At 44.9% G+C, this 20,124-nt stretch overlaps 2 protein-coding genes across 2 annotated transcripts; both read right to left on the bottom strand.

Moving 5' to 3' along the window:
* Positions 1-1,927: 1,927 nt before the first annotated feature.
* Positions 1,928-8,247, bottom strand: LOC118092968 (olfactory receptor 5V1-like). The gene is made up of 4 exons (XM_035131649.2): positions 8,145-8,247; positions 6,975-7,099; positions 6,605-6,689; positions 1,928-2,865 (listed from the first exon to the last, which is right to left on the bottom strand). The coding sequence occupies exons 1-4, from the start codon at positions 8,245-8,247 to the stop codon at positions 1,928-1,930; spliced, it is 1,251 nt and encodes a 416-aa protein (XP_034987540.2).
* A 2,820-nt stretch (positions 8,248-11,067) lies between these two features.
* C14H16orf89 (chromosome 14 C16orf89 homolog) lies at positions 11,068-19,822 on the bottom strand. Its single transcript, XM_035131840.2, has 8 exons — positions 19,642-19,822; positions 18,523-18,672; positions 17,393-17,540; positions 16,251-16,365; positions 14,891-15,026; positions 13,816-13,920; positions 11,907-11,981; positions 11,068-11,326 (listed from the first exon to the last, which is right to left on the bottom strand). Exons 1-8 carry the CDS (start codon positions 19,808-19,810, stop codon positions 11,256-11,258), a joined length of 969 nt encoding a protein of 322 aa, XP_034987731.2. The 5' UTR covers positions 19,811-19,822; the 3' UTR covers positions 11,068-11,255.
* Positions 19,823-20,124: the final 302 nt, after the last annotated feature.

Here is a 20,124-nt window from a genome sequence, read left to right as displayed (position 1 = left end):
AATGAAGCTGAATGTTGGAAGATAGACAAAATACTTCTTCATGCACCGCATAGTTAAGGCACCAAGCAAAAGGTTTCCTCTATAACCAGACCTTTGGCCTTCAACTATTTGTGCCCTTTTAGGAATGAGTGGGATGTTTTAAATGCATCCCCTCCACCCGCCCTTGGTTTTGATATATCTATGTGGGTTTCTTGGTTTGTTGGCTGTAAGCCACTTTAGGGAGCCTTGGGCAAGATAAAGCGATGAACCAGTTTATTAAATAATAATAAAAATTAAACTTTGGAACTCACTCCCACAGGAGGCAGTGATGGCCACCAACTTGGATGACTTTAAGAGAGGATTGGACAAATTCATGGAGGACAAGGCTATCAATGAGCACTAGCCAATATGGCTATGCTCTGCCTCCTGGTCAGAAGAAATAGACCCAGTTGGTGGAAACCACAGGAGAGGAGAGTGCTGTTGTGCTCCTGCCCTGCTTGTGGGCTTTGTGTGGGTATCTGGTTGGACACTGTGTGTACAGGATGCTGGACTAGATCTAGGACTCTATCCTTATGTTCTTAAGTCAGTGCACCTAAGAGGGTTGTAGCCTGGCTGGGACCACCACATCTCTAAGTTGATGTTGTGCATTACCTGGGATTTGTTTTGTTTTGTTTTCTGAGTGGGGTGGAAATTTGCTTTATAGATGGACAGCCTCCATTTAATGAATGAGAGCTTGGTTCATTTACAGGAACAATTGGAAGCGGGGCATATCAGCAACCACCGTCACCGACTGCCCTATCCAATGTAGAGTTCCTCTTGCTCAGAGTGGATTTTTCAGGAGACTTTGGCTTAAGTGATTGGGGTGGGACACCACTTGCCATTATGACAGCGAGCAGAACAGGGTGCTCAAAGTGGGAGGGAAGAAATTTAAAGTGTTCTTCAAAAAAATCTACTCCTAACAGCACAAGCTTATACATGCTTAAAGGTAAAGGTAAAGGGGCCCCTGACCATCAGGTCCAGTCGTGTCCGACTCTGGGGTTGCGGTCTTTATCTCGCTTTATTGGCTGAGGGAGCCGGTGTACAGCTTCCGGGTCATGTGGCCAGCATGACAAAGCTGCTTCTGGCAAACCAGAGCAGCGCACGGAAACACTGTTTACCTTCCCGCCGGAGCGGTCCTATTTATCTACTTGCACTTTGACGTGCTGTCGAAACTGCTAGGTGGGCAGGAGCTGGGATCGAGCAACGGGAGCTCACCCTGTTGCGGGGATTGAACCGCCGACCTTCTGATCGGCAAGCCCTAGACTCTGTGGTTTAACCCACAGCCCACCAAGTTCAATGAGGCTTATTTCCAGGACTGCAACCCTAGTTACTTATTTGCCTTTTAAAGTGTCCTTCTATATCCACAATAATAGTAGCTAAATGGGAAAGTTTCCTCTCACAGGAAACCCCAGTGTTTCTACATGAGTTATTGATTCTAGGTATGCCTCGTGGTTGGAAGGAGAAAAGCCAAAGGAGCAGGGGCTCATCCAGAGAGACACCAGGCAGCCTCCTCTGAGGATGGGTCTTTCTACTGTCTGAATCAGGAACCTCAGGGTTCTAGCAAATAATGAGCGCCAAGGGCCTTCTGGTGGTTCCCTCATTGCGAGAAGTGAGGTTACAGGGAACCAGACAGAGGGCCTTCTTGGTAGCAGCACCTGCCCTGTGGAATGCCCTTCCATCAGATGTCAAGGAAATAAGCAGCTATCTTAATTTTAAAAGACATCTGAAGGCAGCCCTGTTTAGGGAAGCTTTTAATATTTAATGCTGTATTGTTTTAATATTCAATTGGGAGCCGCCCAGAGTGGCTGGGGAGACTCAGCCAGATGGGCAGGGTATAAATAATAAATTATTATTATTATTATTACAAAAATAGTAGATCTAGTAAGCCTGGTATCTGCCCACTTTTGATTTAGAAGTTGTTCCGCTTTGCACTTGCCAGTCTTTTCACCGCCAGCTTCACTTCCTGGTTCCGTAGGCTGTATATAATGGGGTTTAGCATGGGGGTTACGATGCAATACAGGGCTGAGACCAGTGTGTCCACATCTAAGGAATAGCCTGCGCTGGGACGGTTGTAATTAAAGAGAGCAGTCCCAAAGAACATAATGACCACTGCAAGATGAGATGTGCATGTAGAGAAAGCCTTCCTCCTGCCCTCTGTGGAGCGGATCTGGAGGATGGCTAAAGCGATGAAGACGTAGGAGATGATGATGAAGAAGCAGGGGCTAACCCCAATGAACATGCTGGCTGTGTGGAGCACAATATTATTCAGAGCTGTATCCGTGCAGGACAACTCCAAAAGCGGGGGGACGTCACACATAAAATGGTGGATCTCCCTCGGCCCACAAAATGACAGGGTGGATGTCAAGAGAGTGTGCACAAGGGAGTTCAGGAAGCCCCCTGTCCACGACCCAGCCACCATTTGGAAGCAGACTTTCCTATTCATTATGACCGTGTACAGCAGCGGGTGGCAAATGGCTACATATCGGTCATAAGCCATGGCCGCTAGGAGGATGCACTCTGACCCAACACAAGAAATGAGGGAGAAGATTTGGACCATGCATCCAGCGTAGGAGATGGTCTTGGGCTCACGGAGGAAGTCTGCCAGCATTTGGGGGACGGTGGTGGTCATGTAGCAAAGATCAATGAAGGACAGGTGGCCGAGGAGGAAGTACATGGGTGTGTGGAGACGGCTGTTGGCCATGACAACCAGAATGATGAGGAGATTCCCCGTCAAGGTCACCGTGTAAACGATGGAGAAGGCCAAGAAGAAAAATATTTGCAATTCAGGATGGTTTGAGAATCCCAGGAGGACGAATTCATGGATGGAGGTTTGGTTTCGGAGGTTTCCTACACATTGGGAAGAAGAAAGAGGATGAATGAAGCTTTGGAAGTCATGTGGTGTGGTGATGGTCACTAACCTAAACCTAATTTACATTGAGAAGATTATAACTGGTTTTTTGGGTGGTAACAGACTGACTTGATATTCCTTTATGATACATAGCTACAAGCTTACTGAAGAAGCCAACTGTGGCGAAACAAGGTGCATGACCCAGGAACCTTGTCTTCACTTGTGGATATTCCCATTTCACCTGTGGATATTCTCATACCCTGCCCGATATTCATTCGGACGCATTGTTGCCACCTACCTAAACGTTGGTGAACACCTCATTCTGTGGAACTCAAGCATTTACATCTATTTTGCAAGTACTTTTGAATTGATTTATCTCCACATGGATACCCTATATGAACTATGACTTATGAACTACTACTTATGACTATTTATGTTGGACTAAGTCCTTTTCTGATACTTTGCAACACGTGGTTGTGCTATTTATGTTATTTCACATTGTCTTTATAAATTCTTGAATGACTTGTTACAGCAGCCGGTTACGCCTGTTTATATAATGGCAATTATTTGTGCTCATGGTGCTGTCAGGACTATTGCACAAGATCCCGCGTTCAATGTTGTTTGAGCCTGCAAATGTTTTGGGGCAGACATGCTCTTTTGTCTTCAATTTGTGCCTGTTCTGCAACTTCCTGCCGAAATCCCATAACTCTTTATACCACAGACATTCTGGCTTATTTTTTGTCCGGCTTTTGTTGTACTGTAGTGCAAGGGAGCCCCTCTGGGCAGCAATAATGCAGAAATATTGGGAAGCATCACAAAATGAAGAAAATTGAATGATGCGTGGACAGTCCAGTGTAAATCCATGCACAATGATTGCATTAATGATATGTTAGAGAATTTGAATTCATTTGAGGCTTGAGCTAGATCCAGAATGTACAGAATGTCCATTGTCTCTTGCATACATGCTTGACTTTCAGTTTTCTCTCCTCTCTTCTTTGAAGTCTCTTTGGGAGATTAATCTTGGAAGTGTATTGGATAATGCACAGTGGGAAAAGTTATAGCTTACTCCCACTTTTAGATCCGTCTCCAAAAATATCCATGGAAACTCCTTAAAAATAATCCACCAATGGTTCTTGACTCCAGTCTGCCTGGCACATATGTTGGATAATATATGCCCCCTTGTCTGCGTCCCCCTATGCATGTCATCATCACCCTCAAAGACATGGAGAAAGAATTGCTTCATTTTTACCTTTTCATTATATATTTTTCATAAAAGTTACAAAAATAAATAAATAAGCAATACTGTACCACTTAACAGAGTAAAAAGGGCAATGTGTGGGGAGAGGGTGGTGGTTTTGAGGAAATCCACCCCCCCTCCCCCCAAAAAAGATTTACAAAAACAGACTTCTATTTAGCCTTCTGTGGTCACAACACACATTCCAGTAAACTATTAAATCCATCTACTTAACTGCAACATTAATCTATTCATTGCTTCTGGTAGGTCATTTCAATCAAATCTCTATTTTGTCTCCTTTTCATGAACCATGTACGGTATGTATGATATGCAGTGCAAAGTTATATGGGGACATAAGCAAATAAAAAGTTTTCTTGTGAAATGGTGCAGACCTGATTTTCTGGTTTTCTGGTTCAGGCAGGCTGAACTAGTAAGACCTACTCAGCAGTCAACTTTTGTTAACACCACCAACTTTATCTAGGGAAATTCTAAGAAGCATTGTGGAAAAGAAGGAAAAGAATGAAGATTGAGGATTTCCAATAGCAGAATGCTCAGGTTTAAACCCCTCTAAGCCATTGTTGCTCTTATTCTATACAAAATTTATTTAAGATCTTTATACACCATTTATTCACATTTCTAAGCAGCAGACTTGAAGAAAATGAGACAAGAAAACAATGCAAATTTATCATAAAACCCCCAATGATACCTTAAAATGCCTTTTGGAGCAAGAAAGTGGGGTGGGGGTTCATCAGGAAAGATTGCAAAGCAGTTTGCAAGGGAAATTGAACAACAAAATTAAGTGGTAGAATCTATAAAGCAACAACAACATTGAAATCCATAAAACAGGGTTCCACTCCCTCCATGCCGCATGGATGCCACACACATTCACACACCAAACAAACTACGGTACACCTACATTTACACACACAAACACGCTGTCCCTCACTCTCAACAATTCCTGCACGCAGGACGCAGATACAAAAGGAGCATAAGAAATGCTGGCAGCCTAAGACCAGGAAACTAAAACCAAATCTGACTTGCAAAACTCTCTCTCTCTCTCTCTCTCTCTCTCTCTCTCTCTCTCTCTCTCTCTCTCTCTCTCTCTCTCTCTCTCTTTCTTGTGTCTGTCTGTCTGTCTGTCTGTCTGTCTGTCTGTCTTGAGGATGGATACCCCACCTTTCCATTGAAAGGAGCACAAGGTGGCTTATGGAAAGTATGTGGCAAAAATGACAGAGGCATACAGTACAAGTAAAAATCTATCAACCAAAAATCTAACAGCGGTTCTGGATCCAAATGAAGAATGTTGAGGAAAGAGCTGCAGCAAACGGGACCCTTCGTTGTAAATGCCATTTTTGCCTTCAATTGGTCTCTGAGCCGTGTTTTGCTGATTCGTGACGCCATGCATTTTACTTTAAGGGCTCGTCCACTTTTCCACTTGTCTCGTGCCTAGAAAGCACGAGTCCAAGTGGTTTTCTGCTTGCCCTGTGCTTTCTTGGCATGGGTCTGAGTGGTTTGGTCTTTGCCTTGTTGCTTTCCCACCGAAAACCGACTCTTTAGCACTAAATCAGAACAAACAGCAATTGGGGAAATGGGGGGGGGGAGTGGCGGAGCAAAGGGAGTTGTGGATGAGCCCTAAATAAGAATCTTTTGCCTGCCAGGTGCTGCTGGACTACAACTCCCCTCATCCCTGACGACTGGCCATGCTGTCTGGGGTGATGGGAGTTGGAGTCCAGCCACATCAGGAAGGCCACAGCTCCCCTGCCTCTTCTTACCCATCCTCTTCCTCCTCCGTCTCCTCCTTCTCTACAGGAGCTATTAAGGACATCTCCTACATATCAAGCTAGCAGCCTCTTTTATACTGAGACATTGTTCCTGGTGCGGATGGGCAAATCTGCCAATTTCAGTTTCGCCAGTTTCTAATTCTCCCACTCTTCAGACTAGCTCTCCACATTTCAACAGTGCAGAACTGGCCCAGGTGCATTTGTAAGAGATCAATCTTGGTGTGGCAGAACTCATAGTTTGGAAGTTTGTACTTCACTGTACTCTTTTCGGCACCTGCTAAAACATTTTTCTTTAGGCCAGCCTATTCATTTAGCTTATCAATTATTTTTAAAAAATCTCTCTCTCTCTCTCTCTCTCTCTCTCTCTCTCTCTCCCCCTCTTGATTTCCTTGTTTTATTCTTTTCGTAAACTGCTTTAAGTTTTTTTTTTAAACTAAGCTGTATATAAATTTCTTTTCTTTTTCAAGAAATGTCTTTTCTTTTCCAATATTCACATTTTTGTGTGCAATTTCCCCTCATATGTGGACATCTCTGCCAAGCAAATTTCCCCCTAATAAAATGCATTTGGTGTGGGTGTGTTACTTTCACTAATAAATGCATTTTAATGCACATTTTAGCCTGGTCTATGCATTTTTGTACATATTACGAACTACATGCAAACTGAACCTAATTCCTCCCTTTGTTCCTCATTACAGCTTCCACTTATACCGTCTAAACACCTACCATTGAAGCCAGGAGCCATAATGGCCGCTGCAGAAGGCTGCCTCACTGGAACAGAATTGTGAAGCAAAGGGATTCCCTCAAAGACCTGTGGGCATGAAAGAAGAAAACAAAGGTGCTGGAGAGCATTTGAGAATCTGTTGCATGTATCTGTTGGGGGGGGGGGATCAGTGTTTTTATAATGTGGCACAGCTACAATCGCTGATGATGTTCCCTCACTATTGAGAACCAGCCCTTGTCTTTTCCCCCAGAATCTTTCCACATTTGTATTAAAGCCGAATCTTCCTTTCTGAACAGTCAAAGCTGGGTTAGCTAGAAAAACATCTACTGTACGCTGATTTTAACAAGGGGTGGGGGAAGAAGAGGCGCTTACCTTGCTGGGAGCCAAGGTCTGTAGAGATGTGCTTCCTTGGGCTGGCATTTTAAAATGCTTCTGTGCCTCTGAGGATATGTATTCACCAAAGGCTCTCAGATCCAGCAATCCACACTGTGGGGGTTCTGTTGTCACGGATAATGAAAAGGGAATAATTAACATAAGAAAACAAGAAGAGCCTGCTGGATCAGGACAGTGGCTCATCTAGGCCAGCATCCTGTCCTCACAGTGGCTGACCAGGTAATATCCATCTAGCTTAATATCATCTACACCATGGGTTGTCAGCCTGGTACCTACCTCCCACTAGTGGGCATTTCAGGATTCTAGGGCGGTAGGGGGTTCTATGGCACAAGCTGAATCCTCCTTCCATCGAGCACTGGTGGGCAGTAAGGAAAACTTACCATCAAGTAAGATGTGTTAGTGGGCGGTAGGTATAAAAAGATTGACTACCCCTGGTCTACATTGACAATGGCTGTCCAAGCTTTAAGGCAGGGGTCTCTCCAAGCTGCATTTGGAGATGCTGAGACTTGATCTTGGGACCTCCTGCATGCAGAGAAGAAGAAGAAGAAGAAGAAGAAGAAGAAGAAGAAGAAGAAGAAGAAGAAGAAGAAGAAGAAGAAGAAGAAGAAGAAGAAGAAGAAGAGGAGGAGTAGTAGTTTGGATTTGATATCCCGCTTTATCACTACCCGGAGGAGTCTCAAAGCGGCTAACATTCTCCTTTCCCTTCCTCCCCCACAACAAACACTCTGTGAGGTGAGTGAGGCTGAGAGACTTCAGAGAAGTATGACTAGCCCAAGGTCACCCAGCAGCTGCATGTGGAGGAGCAGGGACGTGAACCCAGCTCCCCAGATTATGAGTCTACCACTCTCAACCACTACACCACCGAGCCAGGCTCCTTCCTCAAGCATTTTTAGGGGTCCGCCCAAAACAACCCTGTTTGTGATGTACCCTCCAACATTTATGTGATGAAACAGGGACATCCTAAGGGAAAGCAGGACATTCTGGGATCAAATCAGAAACCGGGACGGCTTCTGTAAATCCGGGACTGTCCCTGGAAAATAGGGACACTTGGAGGGTCTGAGACTGATGCCAGGGTGGTCACAGAAGTGTAAGAAGAGAACCAAGCAGCGCATATTTGCACAATCTAAATGGAGACACAATGCATCTCACCTTGGTGGGGAAGATGGTGAGCAGGTGACTCGTGTGCTTCCTCACTCTGCTCTGCCGGTGCCCACTGGGTGTGGGCAACTTTGAGGCCCCCTTTTCTCTCCATCCTTTGGATTATTTGTCTTTAAACTGCTCTTAGGCCACGCAGCCCTTCAAAGAGAGAACCCATCAGATAAGAGAGAGTTGTCCTCTGTACAGTAAGACACACTGCCACACTGGCAGGTTCATGTGGACGTAGGCCAGGGCTGGCCCACCCTTGAGGCGAGGTGAAGCAGTGTGGGGCAGTTGGGAGAGGTCTTCTGTGTTTGTATATATGCCTGAATAAAACTGCATATCCTAAAGACACCACTGTCTCCGCTGAGCCTCATTCCAAGGGCAAGTGTTGGAATCCAGTGAATACAATTGACACTGTTGCTTTCAGTCCACAGAAAATACATTCTTGATCATGCCGCCCCCTATTTGCAGTGTGTTTCCTTTGCATGGAAATGAATGGGGTGAAATAACATAACGATGATGCCATTTGTGGAATTAATTATGTAAGTTACATGAAGTGTGTGATTTTGCCACAGTGGACAGTTTTTTGGGTTGGTTTTTTTTTTTTTGGAAGATGATCTGCAGCAGAATGGAAGCAGTGCTCTGTTTCAAATCCCCCACTCAGCCATTAAACTCACTGGGTGATACTGGGGTCAGTCGCTCGCTCTCAGCCTAACCTACCTCACAGGTTCAGGTAGGTAGCTGTATTGGTCTGACGCAGTCAAAATTTAAAAATTGTCCAGCTTATATCCAGAACAAACTTAGTTGGTCACTAAGGTGCTACTGGACAATTTTTTAATTCTTAAATTTATTTCAACCTCACAGGGGTGGGGTGGGAGGAGGACTATATACGCCACCTTTAGCTCCATGGAGGAAAGGTGGGATATAAATGTTATAAATAAATGCATGTGAAATGCAGGGTTGAGCGGAAAACAATACCTTCTCAGATCCCTAGTAGCAGCCATTGTTTTAAGAAATACCTTGACTGAAATTTGGATAATGGACATTATCCAAATGCCTGCAGAGGGAGGTCACATCCAGCTGCTGGGCCTCTGCCCAGATAATGCACACTAGGAGAACAGCAGGCAAACGACTTAACTTCTTGCTGTGTTTATTAACCTGTTCCCGGAGGAACTGTCCGTCAGCTACTGCTATGTAAAGCACAATGTGGGGTATCATTAAAAGTTAGCTGTAGTTTTTTCCTAGTAAACTTTCAGATGTGGTGCCTGGGGCCTTATTATTGTCTCCCAGTTTTCTTTAAAATGCTTCATGGGGGAATTCCTTATTAAGATACGCTTGAGACTGATTTTCTAGTCTCCGGTGCATTCCAAACTTGAAACCATCCCTCTGGCTTTTGGTTAGCTCAAAACCCAAGTAATACATAGGAGATTTTGCTTTGTTTTTGTTTTAGTGTCAAAAATAGCAACATTATGTCTTCTAAACATACATTTTCCCTCTGCATTCTAAATAGCTAGGGATCACACATGCACCACCGCCAACACCTACTGAGTGGTAGCAAGATTCCAGGGGGTTCTTCATGTTTCCATTAGGAATCAAAGCACAGCAGAGACTGTCATGTCTTTAAGAAATATGGTTTATTAACACACTTTTACAACTTGAGTGTAGATGGAATGCAGACTTGAACAATGCTTGTTGAGGTCTTGAACCAAAAATCGTAATCAACCATGGCAGAAACCTGAGCTGGATCCAGGTGGAGAGACGACAAGTCAGATCTTAGGGTACTTGAAAATGCAGTTTATTGCAAAAATAGATAGAGTAAGTACATGGGTGGCACATCGATGGAAATGGCAATTATTTGGTTAAAACTATAGAGACGGCAGGAGAAGGAAGACTGGGAGAAGCAGGATAGCATACGGTGCCGAAGAAAGGAACAATGCAAATGGAGCCAGATAGACAAGTGAGGAGCCTAATTCGATTGGATAAAAGAGATTAAAATGTAAGTGCATATGGATGGCGCTGTCCGTCTGAGGCCACATCTGTACCAGACATTTAGAACAGAAACCTCTGCGCAGAAGCCTCTGACTTTCATGTGACTGGAATGCAGCCTACTGTTCAAAGGTTAAGAGCCACATCTGTTGTGGGACTCACTTTTTGCCTCTGGTCCCACCCACACCACTGGTATGTGGTCCTTGGGTTGAAGAAATTGACTTAGGTTGTGTTCCATTGTGTGCATAAACAAGTCCCGGTTAGAAAAATACGGGATCGGCAGTGTCGGCACTGGAAGTCGCTTCTATGCATGCCCAGACATGCGTAGAAGCAACTTCCGGTGCCGGCGCTGCCCGATTTCTGGTGCCCAGACATGGGCAGAGCAGCACCAGAAGTCACTTCTATGCATGTCCAGACATGCGTAGAAGCAACTTCCGGTGCCGGCGCTGCCCGATTTCTGGTGCCCAGACATGGGCAGAGCAGCACCAGAAGTCACTTCTATGCATGTCCAGACATGCGTAGAAGCAACTTCCGGTGCCGGCGCTGCCCGATTTCTGGTGCCCAGAAATGGGCAGAGTGGCACTGGAAGAAATCCGGGGGAATTACAGGATATTTCACCATTCGGGATGACAGCGGGAAACGGCTTTAAAAACGGGGGTTTCCTGGGGAAAACAGGAGACTTGGAAGCTATGCTTAAAACTGCAGCACCTTGTGTTTTCAGTGTTCCTAAATGCTTAGCTTTGGAGCATGCCATGGCTAAACAGCTCCCCTTTCGTGCTCATTGGGCGACTCTAGGACAATGGAGGCAGAGACCCTGCTGCAGAAATAGTAAGAGGTCTTCAAGCCCCAAAGACCCTGGCACCTCACTGCCCCTGCCCCATGCTAGGGGGGCAGTGATGTGCCAGGGTCTTATTCTACTCCCCGTCCTAATGAGGTACCAGCACAGCACCCCACAATGTGAAGATGATTTTTCCAGCGCCCTTGTTGACCGGGATGTTGAGAGCACAGTCATGTTGACTAGCACCCAAAATGTACCTAGAGAGAAGAGCGATTGGTTTTTGAACGGTTCCTGCACTGCATAATAAAGCCAGAAAGTTAAGCTCGGTGGCATAAGAAAAAAGAAGCAGAAAAGCATCAGAACTCGTAGTGGAGAAATCCTCCAATCGCTCCTACGGCCACGGCAGTGTTGTGAGAAGAGCATTCACCTGCAAGGAAATGAGACTTTTGGTTATCAAAGGGAAGAGAGGGTTGTAATTTAAACTGGGGGTGGGGAAACTTTGGCCCTTCTGTTGTTGCTTAACTACAGCTCCCATCAGCACCGGGAAGCATGGCCAATGGCCAAAGGATGCTTGGAGTTCTAGTTTAGCAAATTCTGGGGAGGTTCCCACAAATTATATAGTCTCAATAATGGGCTCTCTGCTTTATAGGTGTCTTACAAAGATGGAACGATTATTATGTTGCACCTGTAATTATGTGCCAGTTTTGCAGCTAAAAGCCGTCAAGTGGACACATCCAGGGTAAGGCCATCTCACAGATAAACTGGTCCCAAGTTGTTAAGGTCTTCATATACTAATAGTAACAACTTGAACTTTGCCTGGTAGCAAATTGGTAGCCAATGCAGGTCTCTGAACAAAGTATTAGACACACTAGGAGTAGCATATCCATTGAAATCAATGGATCTGATGGGTCTACTCATGGGTGACTTGGTACATTATTTTTAAAATATGTGATAGGTTGGGAAACAATTTTTATCTATGCACCCACACCAGTTGCCATTATCTTTACCTTCAAGAATCTTCTCCGTTCTCTTAACTCTTCGTGCTTCCTTGTGATTGTCTTCAGAAACTGGGCTGAAGGAGTCTAACAGAGGAAGTGCTTTAGAATGTGAGTCCTCATTCAGCCACAAACTTACAAAGGCAAACTGTGCATGTTACTCAGTGGGATTTCCCACTGAGCTTGATGGGACTTACAGAGTAATCATAGATACATCTACTCCGAAGTAAGTCTCGTTCTCGTCCATAGGGTTTACTCCAAGGTAAGAAGGTATAGGATTGTAGCCTTATTCTTTACCAACAGTGCAATCCAAACCCAAGATCTGCCAAGATGAGAGTTTGGATCTGGCGGTTCTTGGACTTTCCCAGCTTGGGTACCTTATGCCGGTTGAGCCAGAGATACACCAGGGTAAATCCCTCAGCCAGTGCGAATTAAACCAGAGTAAGTTAAAAAGGGGGAGGTTTTCGGAGGGCATGGACAAAGCTAGACTCGCCCAGTGGCAGAGCTGCATGCTCCGGGAGCAGAGAGCAGGTGGGAGCGTGGCTGGCGTGCATCCCAGGGGCATGGCTCGGGGGAGCGGCCGCGATGGTACCCCCCTCCCCAATGGTGCCGGGGGTGGTGCGCTCCCCACGCTCCCCATTCCTCAGCCGGTAGACTCGCCCACAATTGCACTTCCTTAATACAGGATGGGTGACACCTGGCTTGAGAGCAGTACATGTGATCTAGGAGTCTTGGTAGACCACAAACTTGACATGAGTCAACAGTGTGATGCAGCAGCTAAAAAAGCCAATGCAATTCTGGGCTGCATCAATAGGAGTATAGCATCTAGATCAAGGGAAGTAATAGTACCACTGTATTCTGCTCTGGTCAGACCTCACCTGGAGTACTGTGTCCAGTTCTGGGCACCACAGTTCAAGAAGGATACTGACAAGATGGAACGTGTCCAGAAGAGGGCAACCAAAATGGGTTGGGCATGGGAATACCCACAAGTGAAGACAAGGTTCCTAGGTTATATATCAAGGTTATATATCAAGTCAGTACTCCGTCTTTGAAAGGTATGTACTTACATTGAGAAGTTTATTACTGGTTTTTTGGGTGGTAACAGGCTGACTTTATATTCCTTTATGATACATAGCTACAAGCTTACTGAAGAAGCCAACTGTGGCGAAACAAGGTGCATGACCTAGGAACCTTGTCTTCACTTGTGGATATTCCCATGCCCCACCCGATCTTCTTTCGGACGCTTCGTTGCCACCTACCTAAACGCTGATGAACACCTCATTCTGTTCAACTCAAGCATTTACACCTATTTGCAAGTACTTTTGAATTGATTTATTTCCATATGGATACCCTATATGAACTATGACATATGAACTATGACTTATGACTGTAGACATTGCATTTATGTTGGACTAAGTCCTTTTCTGATACTCTGCAACACGTGGTTGTGCTATTTATGGTGTTTCCTGCTTGGCAGGAATGGCCCTTGTGGTCTCTTCCAACCCTATGATTCTATGATTCTAACACACACACACCATTGCACACAGAACTATTTCCACCGGAAATGCAGGTGCATATTTAAAAATGTGAGGACATAAGAAAACCTGCTGGTTCAGCCAGTGACCCATCTAGCTCAGCGTCTTGCTCTCACAGCAGCCAACCTGATGCCTATGGGAAGCCCAAAAGCAGGACCTGAGTGTTACAGCACTCTCACCTGTGGTTTCCAGCCCTGGAATTCAGAGCTTCTGGCAGTGGAGACAGAACCTAGCCATCAGGGTTAGGAGCCACAGATATCCTCAACCTCCACAGATTTGCCTAATCCTATTGAATTTGTAGCAACTCTACTCAAGTTGCAGCATTCATTTTCTCCATAGATTTGCCACTCTAGCACTGGATGAATCAAACAGCAGTGCTCACTCACCAAACATCCAGAAACATCCTCTTTCCTTTTTTTGCCAGTTGAGAATGATGTCCAGCCACTGTGGTTTATAGAAGTCGGAGAATCCAGCCAGGCCACAAAACAAAACTGAGAGACAGAATGCAAACACGTTAAATAGCAGCTATTGTCTTCCATCCCTCCTTGCTTCTTTCCATCCATCATGGCACCCAAAGTGGTTTCCCAGCAGTCAGTCTCTCACCCAAACACCAAGCAGACTTGGACCAGCTTAACTTCAGCAAAGATGGTAGCCTCACATGTCTTCACGGGGCCCTGCCCTTCTTATTGTGCATTTGTGATGCTTTGTGCTCATGGTGCTATTGGGATGGCCCAACACAATCCTGTCTCTAACCTTATTCATGCCTGCAAAAGTTTTAGGGTGGACATACTGCTTCATTTCCATTCAGTGCCTATCCTGCATTTTGAGGTTGTTGTGGTTGAAATCCTCTAACTTTTCATACCACAAATGTTCTGAGGGTTTTTTGGTCCTATTTTTATACAGTGGTACCTTGGTTCTCAAAAGCCTTGGTGCTCAAACAATGTAGAACCCAAACACTGCAAACCCGGAAGTAAGTGTTACGGATTCCGAACATGCTCCGTTTTGAGTGTTACGCTTCCATTTTGAGTGCCATACTTCAGTCTTGAGTGTTACGCTGAGGTCTGTCTGTTTTTTGCTACTTATTTTGCGTTTTTGTTTTCGCGGCTCTGTTTTGTTTTGTTTTTGTGACTGTGTGGACCCCAGTTCAGCTACTGATTGATTGTGTGGCTGCAGTACATTGTTTAGTGCTTTCATTCTATGGATCAGTGGTCTCATTAGATAGTAAAATTCATGTTAAATTGCTGTTTTAGGGGTTGTTTTTAAAAGTCTGGTGGAATGGCTTAATCCATTTTGGATTACTTTCTATGGGAAAGCATGCCTTGGTTTTGGAACGCTTTGGTTTTGGAACGGACTTTGGAACAGATGAAGTTTGAGAACCAAGGTACCACTGTAAAGTGGTTCCCTGAGTGAAGCACACTGCCTTCAACAGTGACACTACAACACAGCAGTAAGGCCACTTACTGTTTTCCGTAAAAAGGTCTCCCATGGTCCCTAGAAGCGCTTGCCTTTCAGCGTAGACATTGATTTGCATCATTAAATGACAGAACACACTCTTGTAATATTGTGCATTGTGGAAGAGAGGATCCGAGCATCCTTTCTAGAAGTGAACAACAAGCAGGGGAAGAAAGACTGTTTTTCCTATACCATCTTGTAGCACAGTTTTGCTTATCGAGAAAGGGATGGTGAAGAATGAAAGTATTCAGCTAATCAGAATACCGCCCAAGACCATAATTAAATTACCTACTAGAGAGAACCTGTGTGAATATTCACAAATATTCGAAACACTGAAGTTTTCCAGTTTTGCCAGGACACATTTGAGTGGGAAAATCCAGAATGAGACTTTTGAAGCTTAAAAGATTCAAAATGAGTGTGCTTTCAACCTGATGGCATTTTGTGATTGTTTTCGTAGGCAAAAGCCCCTATTCCCCCTCACAGAGCTACAATACCCAGAGTGGTTTAACAATCACTCATTTTCCTTAGTAATTCCCAGGGAATTGTCACTCTGGAACGGGAATAGACTCTTAAGTAGTCTCAGGACCCGTAACAAAGTATGGTTCCCAGGATTCCTTGTGGGAAGCCATGACTGCTTAAAGTGGTATAATAGTTCTTTAAATTTTCTATTGATAACTGAAGCACTGGAAGGGCAATTTTCACCAAGATAGTGGCTGCATTGTGGTCCTGCAAGAAACCACCCCCATTCCTAGCAAGGATTCTTAAAAAACAAACAAAACCTATACCCCATAACCCAACTGCAATTTACACAATTTACATGCAGTTAGCCCTAAATATAAGTGCTTTCCACCTAACAGCTGCTCTCAGATACTAAATACCATTACATGTCAAACATTAAATACTACCCAGTGCTAAACCAATGCATGTCAACTATCAAATGCTATCAAATATTGACAATGAATGTTATAACCACATCAAATACAGACAGTACAACCTATTCTATGAATATTTGACTAATCTGTTCATAAACACACATTTATGTGCAATGTGCCTTAGAAGTCATTCGCAAACATTAACCAGTTTTAACTGTTTTTAATTCTGAATTAAATTGTCACTGGTCCTGGGTCCTGCGAGTGAAAGGTGGGAAGTAAATTACTCTACTACTACTACTACCACCAGCACTAGAGTAGTACTATTCTAGTAGTAATACAGTTGCAGTATTCATGGTACATTTCATCCAAGGTTCTTGATTCTGGATGAAAGATGATATTCTGAACATAATGCTAGGCTCATTTCCATTCCCTACCCCTGCCCCGCCCCCCAATTAATGTTTCTGCCCCGTTAGCAAAGCACATGGCCAACTCCTTACCATCTCTGCAAACAGGAAGTAGAAAAGCTGGTGGGACAGGCCGTATCCCGAGCAGTGTGTTTTTATCATGATGTTTCTGCAGTTATCTGGAACAAGGCAAGGTGTGCCACCGGCCCTTTTGTAGAAAAGCATGGCATTAGGCAATTTCAAGAGCCAGACAGGCGAGAGATTTGTGTAGCAGGCAACCCATGCTTCGGGGTACCTGGACTGCATGAGGTTGCTGATTCTGACACTCCAGTATTGTGGTGTAAAACCAAGATATTGCTGCATGCACCCCAATCTCTAGGTGGCGAGAGACTCCTGGGGTTCCAGCCATTACCTAGTATTTGGTTTTCTTAAAATGAAGGTCAACAGACACTGTGGTGTCTTTAGGATTTATGGTTTCATTTAGAGTAGGGGTCGGCAACCTGCGGCCCATGGGCCACAAGTGGCCCACGGGGGTCATTTAAACGGCCCCCCAGCTGCCCCCGAACTGAGCCGCCCACTTGGTGAGTCCCCGCGCGCTGTGCTAAACCAGCGCAGCACAGAGCGGGGACTCACTTCCGCGGTGCCGGAAATCGTGTTTGCGCAGACGCGATCCAGCCCATGAAACGATCTCCGCAGGAGTGAACTGTCCCAGGCGAGGTAAACCTTGCCGCCCCCTGATCTAGAGTCATAATGTTAACAATAGGTATAGAAACATAGAATCATACAGTTGGAAGAGACCACAAGGGCCATCCAGTCCAACCCCCTGCCAAGCAGGAAACACCCTCAAAGCATTCTTGACATATGCATGTCAAGCCTCTGCTTAAAGACCTCCAAAGAAGGAGACTCCACCACACTCCTTGGCAGCAAGTTCCACTGCTGAACAGCTCTTACTGTCAGGAAGTTCTTCCTAATGTTTAGGTGGAATCTTCTTTCTTGTATTTTGAATCCATTGCTCTTCTCTAGAGCAGCAGAAAACAACCTTTCTCCCTCCTCTATATGACATCCTTTTATATAATTGAACATGGCTACCATATCACCCCTTAACCGTCTCTTCTCCAGGCTAAACATACCCAGCTCCCTAAGCTGTTCCTCATAAGGCATCGTTTCCAGGCCTTTGACCATTTTGGTTGCCCTCTTCTGGACACGTATGACAGAGAGGTAAGCGAAATTCCTACCCTGATCCTAGCAGGCTGGATATGCAGGAATCGCTTGTTCCCAAGTCCAGACATGAGCCGTTGGTTGGGGAGAAAGAAACAGGAGGGTCATTCCGAGCCCACTGATGGGGAATCTTCCAAAACCCTGGGCTTAAAGCTTGATGAAATGCTGCAAAGTGGGGTCGGGGGGGGGGCAAGGGGAAGAGATAATAGTTTGTTATTATTTTGCGATGACTTAGTTTGTAGACAATAATACTGAGCTAGAGAGACCATTGCTATGACTTGGCATAGGGGAGCTTCCTATGTCCCAATAGGACAGGGGTAGGAATGGATGACAACAGTGAATCTGTGACCTTTACATGGCTAAGAGGCAGGTACATCCTGCCTGAGGGCCTCATTGCCCTACGTTCAAACATATTTCATACAGATGTCAATTTTGTGTGGATACCTATTTGAACATAGGGAGGGTTGGCATAATATGTTTCATTTAAGATTCATATACTGATGATCACTGTTACTGCAATGTGAAACTATTGTTTTTATTAGTACAATTTATATATTAAAATTTATCATAATTTATTTTATTTTCTCTCTTTTTCTTCTTTTCTCTTTTCTTCTTATTTAATTTGCAAAGAAAAATCAATACATTCCCTTCTTGGCAACCTCCTGGGGGCCATATGCCAGCGGTGGGTGGGGCCAGAAGCAAAAGAGGGTGGAGCAATGCATGCAAATTCTACCATTGTTCAGTAGGCTAATTTCTGCACACACTTGCACACCCCTTTCTGTCTCCCACAGGGGCAGCCCATCCCATTTTGCCACCTGAGGTCTACCTCACACGGACAGCATCCTCCAACCAGTCCAACGTGAGGGATTATCAGAGTTCAGAGACATATTCCAGCCAGGCAGAAACATTTCTGGGTGAAGCAGGGCCATTGAGGGTTGTGGCCTGGGGTGAGTTCCAGGGGCCAGAAAGAGCGACATTTCCCCCTGGGGTTGAGCCTTGCCACCCCTGTGATAAGTCACCTTAAAACATGGGGATAGCAGATATTTGGGGGTCTTTGCCCTAAAGACAGATTCCTGCCTGCCTACTGTCCTCTCTAGCCACAGGCCCCACCCCACCCATATTCCACTATGGTGAGGTTTGATGTTACCTCTGTAAGAATCTGGCTCGTTCTGCTCTAGAGCATGCTTTGCTTTTTCGATCAAAGCTGACACCTTCGCATCCAAGCGTCGCACTCGCACTTGCTCCGACTCTAATCCAGACACCGAGGCCCATTTCTCCAATGTTCCATTCAGATACGCTGGATATTTAGAGAAGAGAAAGAAGATGTTTGAATTCTGCCTCTAAAGGATGGAGAGTTGGGGGTGGGTCAATTCCCCCCCACCCCGTTATATGCAACTAAGTTCTATTCATTGTAGACCATTGTAGAGTCATTAATGCCTATTAATGGGTCTACTCTGGGTAGGACTAGCTTTGGACATAGCCCAAAGTTCAGTTCTTCACATTTCTGCAATAGTGTTCTCTTTCTCTCCCACCCTCCCCACCCCCCTAAATAAATGTACACTTATTTCTTTACTTTATGGACCCTCCATTCAGTGTTATAACAAAGACCATTTTGCCTCTGTCTAGAAGACCCTGAAGGAAAACCTGCTTGGTTTTTAATGTTCAGAGGTGTGGGAAGGACTCCTCAGCCAAGAAAGACGTTTGGAAAACGACAAAATAAAGTCACACCCAGACTTGACGAGTGAAGCTGGCAATTTTTAAAGTGAGTGAGAGAAAGAAAGAAAGAAAGAAAGAAAGAAAGAAAGAAAGAAAGAAAGAAAGAAAGAAAGAAAGAAAGGTGGTGTAACAGGAAGAATTAGTGTAAAACACACTTAGCTAGGGAGGCAGCCCCACTGAACATAATGAGAATTAGAGCTCAGCAACACTTAACCTTTTGCCCTACTCTTCACAGACAAAGGCCCACATTTTGAATCTTCATGTGCCAGATGTTGCCCTAAACTTTCCCAATAAAAGCTGCTCAGTTGGAGCAAATGTCATTTTGGGTTTTCTGGGGATTGCTGTTTGCTTCAGTTCAGCTTCAAAGAGCGCGTTTTCGTGGGGAAAGCTCCAGAGCTTTAAAAAACAAAAGCGGACTTGGGCACAGAGCTTTAAAGCATGGACCATGCCTGGAAAGTGGGGGGGGGAGGTAAGTGTGGATAAGCCCTTATTCCAGAGTAAACATGCCTAAGGGTTGTGCTATGTGCCTCCAAAGTAGCTGGAACTGTACCTTGCAACAGACGATATCCAAGCACTCCATCTATGTTGAGTTCATTATATTGCTCTTCCAGGAACAAACTTGCTTTCTCCAGTGCGGAGATGATCGAATTCCTCTTGTCCTCACATCTGGATAAATTCAGGTTGAGGAAAATAAACAGCTGGAAACAGAGGAACAGCATGCTTTGCTAGAAGGGCTCTGCCACGGAGGAGTGCCAGTTGCTTCTGAGCGGTGCCTGGGAAGTGCCCTGCTCCACTCTTTCAAAGCAAAATATTATCTGTGCAAATACTTGTCAAAGGGAGGGACAAAGCACTACACTATGGCTCCATGGACACCTTCAGGAAACATTTGCATGGTATGTGAATGTCCAGGTGCTGTTCTTCCGATGAATCATTTGCACAAATCATTTCTCCTGGATGTGCAGGGTAGCTCAGGTGATACAGCATGAAAATCTCAGGGTTGTGGGTTCAAGCCCCACATTGGGCAAAAGATTCC

This window comes from Zootoca vivipara, chromosome 14 (assembly GCF_963506605.1).
Source record: "Zootoca vivipara chromosome 14, rZooViv1.1, whole genome shotgun sequence".
NCBI classification, from domain to species: Eukaryota; Metazoa; Chordata; class Lepidosauria; order Squamata; family Lacertidae; genus Zootoca; species Zootoca vivipara.
This window is presented reverse-complemented; position numbering and strand designations above follow the sequence as displayed.

What these genes read in the sequence shown, in the direction of transcription:
- LOC118092968 (XM_035131649.2), bottom strand. Translation starts at nt 8,247, where the DNA reads ATGGAGAGAAAAGGGGGCCTCAAAGTTGCCCACACCCAGTGGGCACCG. An exon ending in TCACCATCTTCCCCACCAAG is followed by an intron (nt 7,100 to 8,144) that starts GTGAGATGCATT and finishes CCGTGACAACAG; the next exon opens with AACCCCCACAGTGTGGATTG. An exon ending in AGACCTTGGCTCCCAGCAAG is followed by an intron (nt 6,690 to 6,974) that starts GTAAGCGCCTCT and finishes TCATGCCCACAG; the next exon opens with GTCTTTGAGGGAATCCCTTT.
- C14H16orf89 (XM_035131840.2), bottom strand. Translation starts at nt 19,810, where the DNA reads ATGCTGTTCCTCTGTTTCCAGCTGTTTATTTTCCTCAACCTGAATTTA. An exon ending in ACTTCCTGTTTGCAGAGATG is followed by an intron (nt 15,027 to 16,250) that starts GTAAGGAGTTGG and finishes GTTCACTTCTAG; the next exon opens with AAAGGATGCTCGGATCCTCT. An exon ending in AGACCTTTTTACGGAAAACA is followed by an intron (nt 13,921 to 14,890) that starts GTAAGTGGCCTT and finishes TCTGTCTCTCAG; the next exon opens with TTTTGTTTTGTGGCCTGGCT.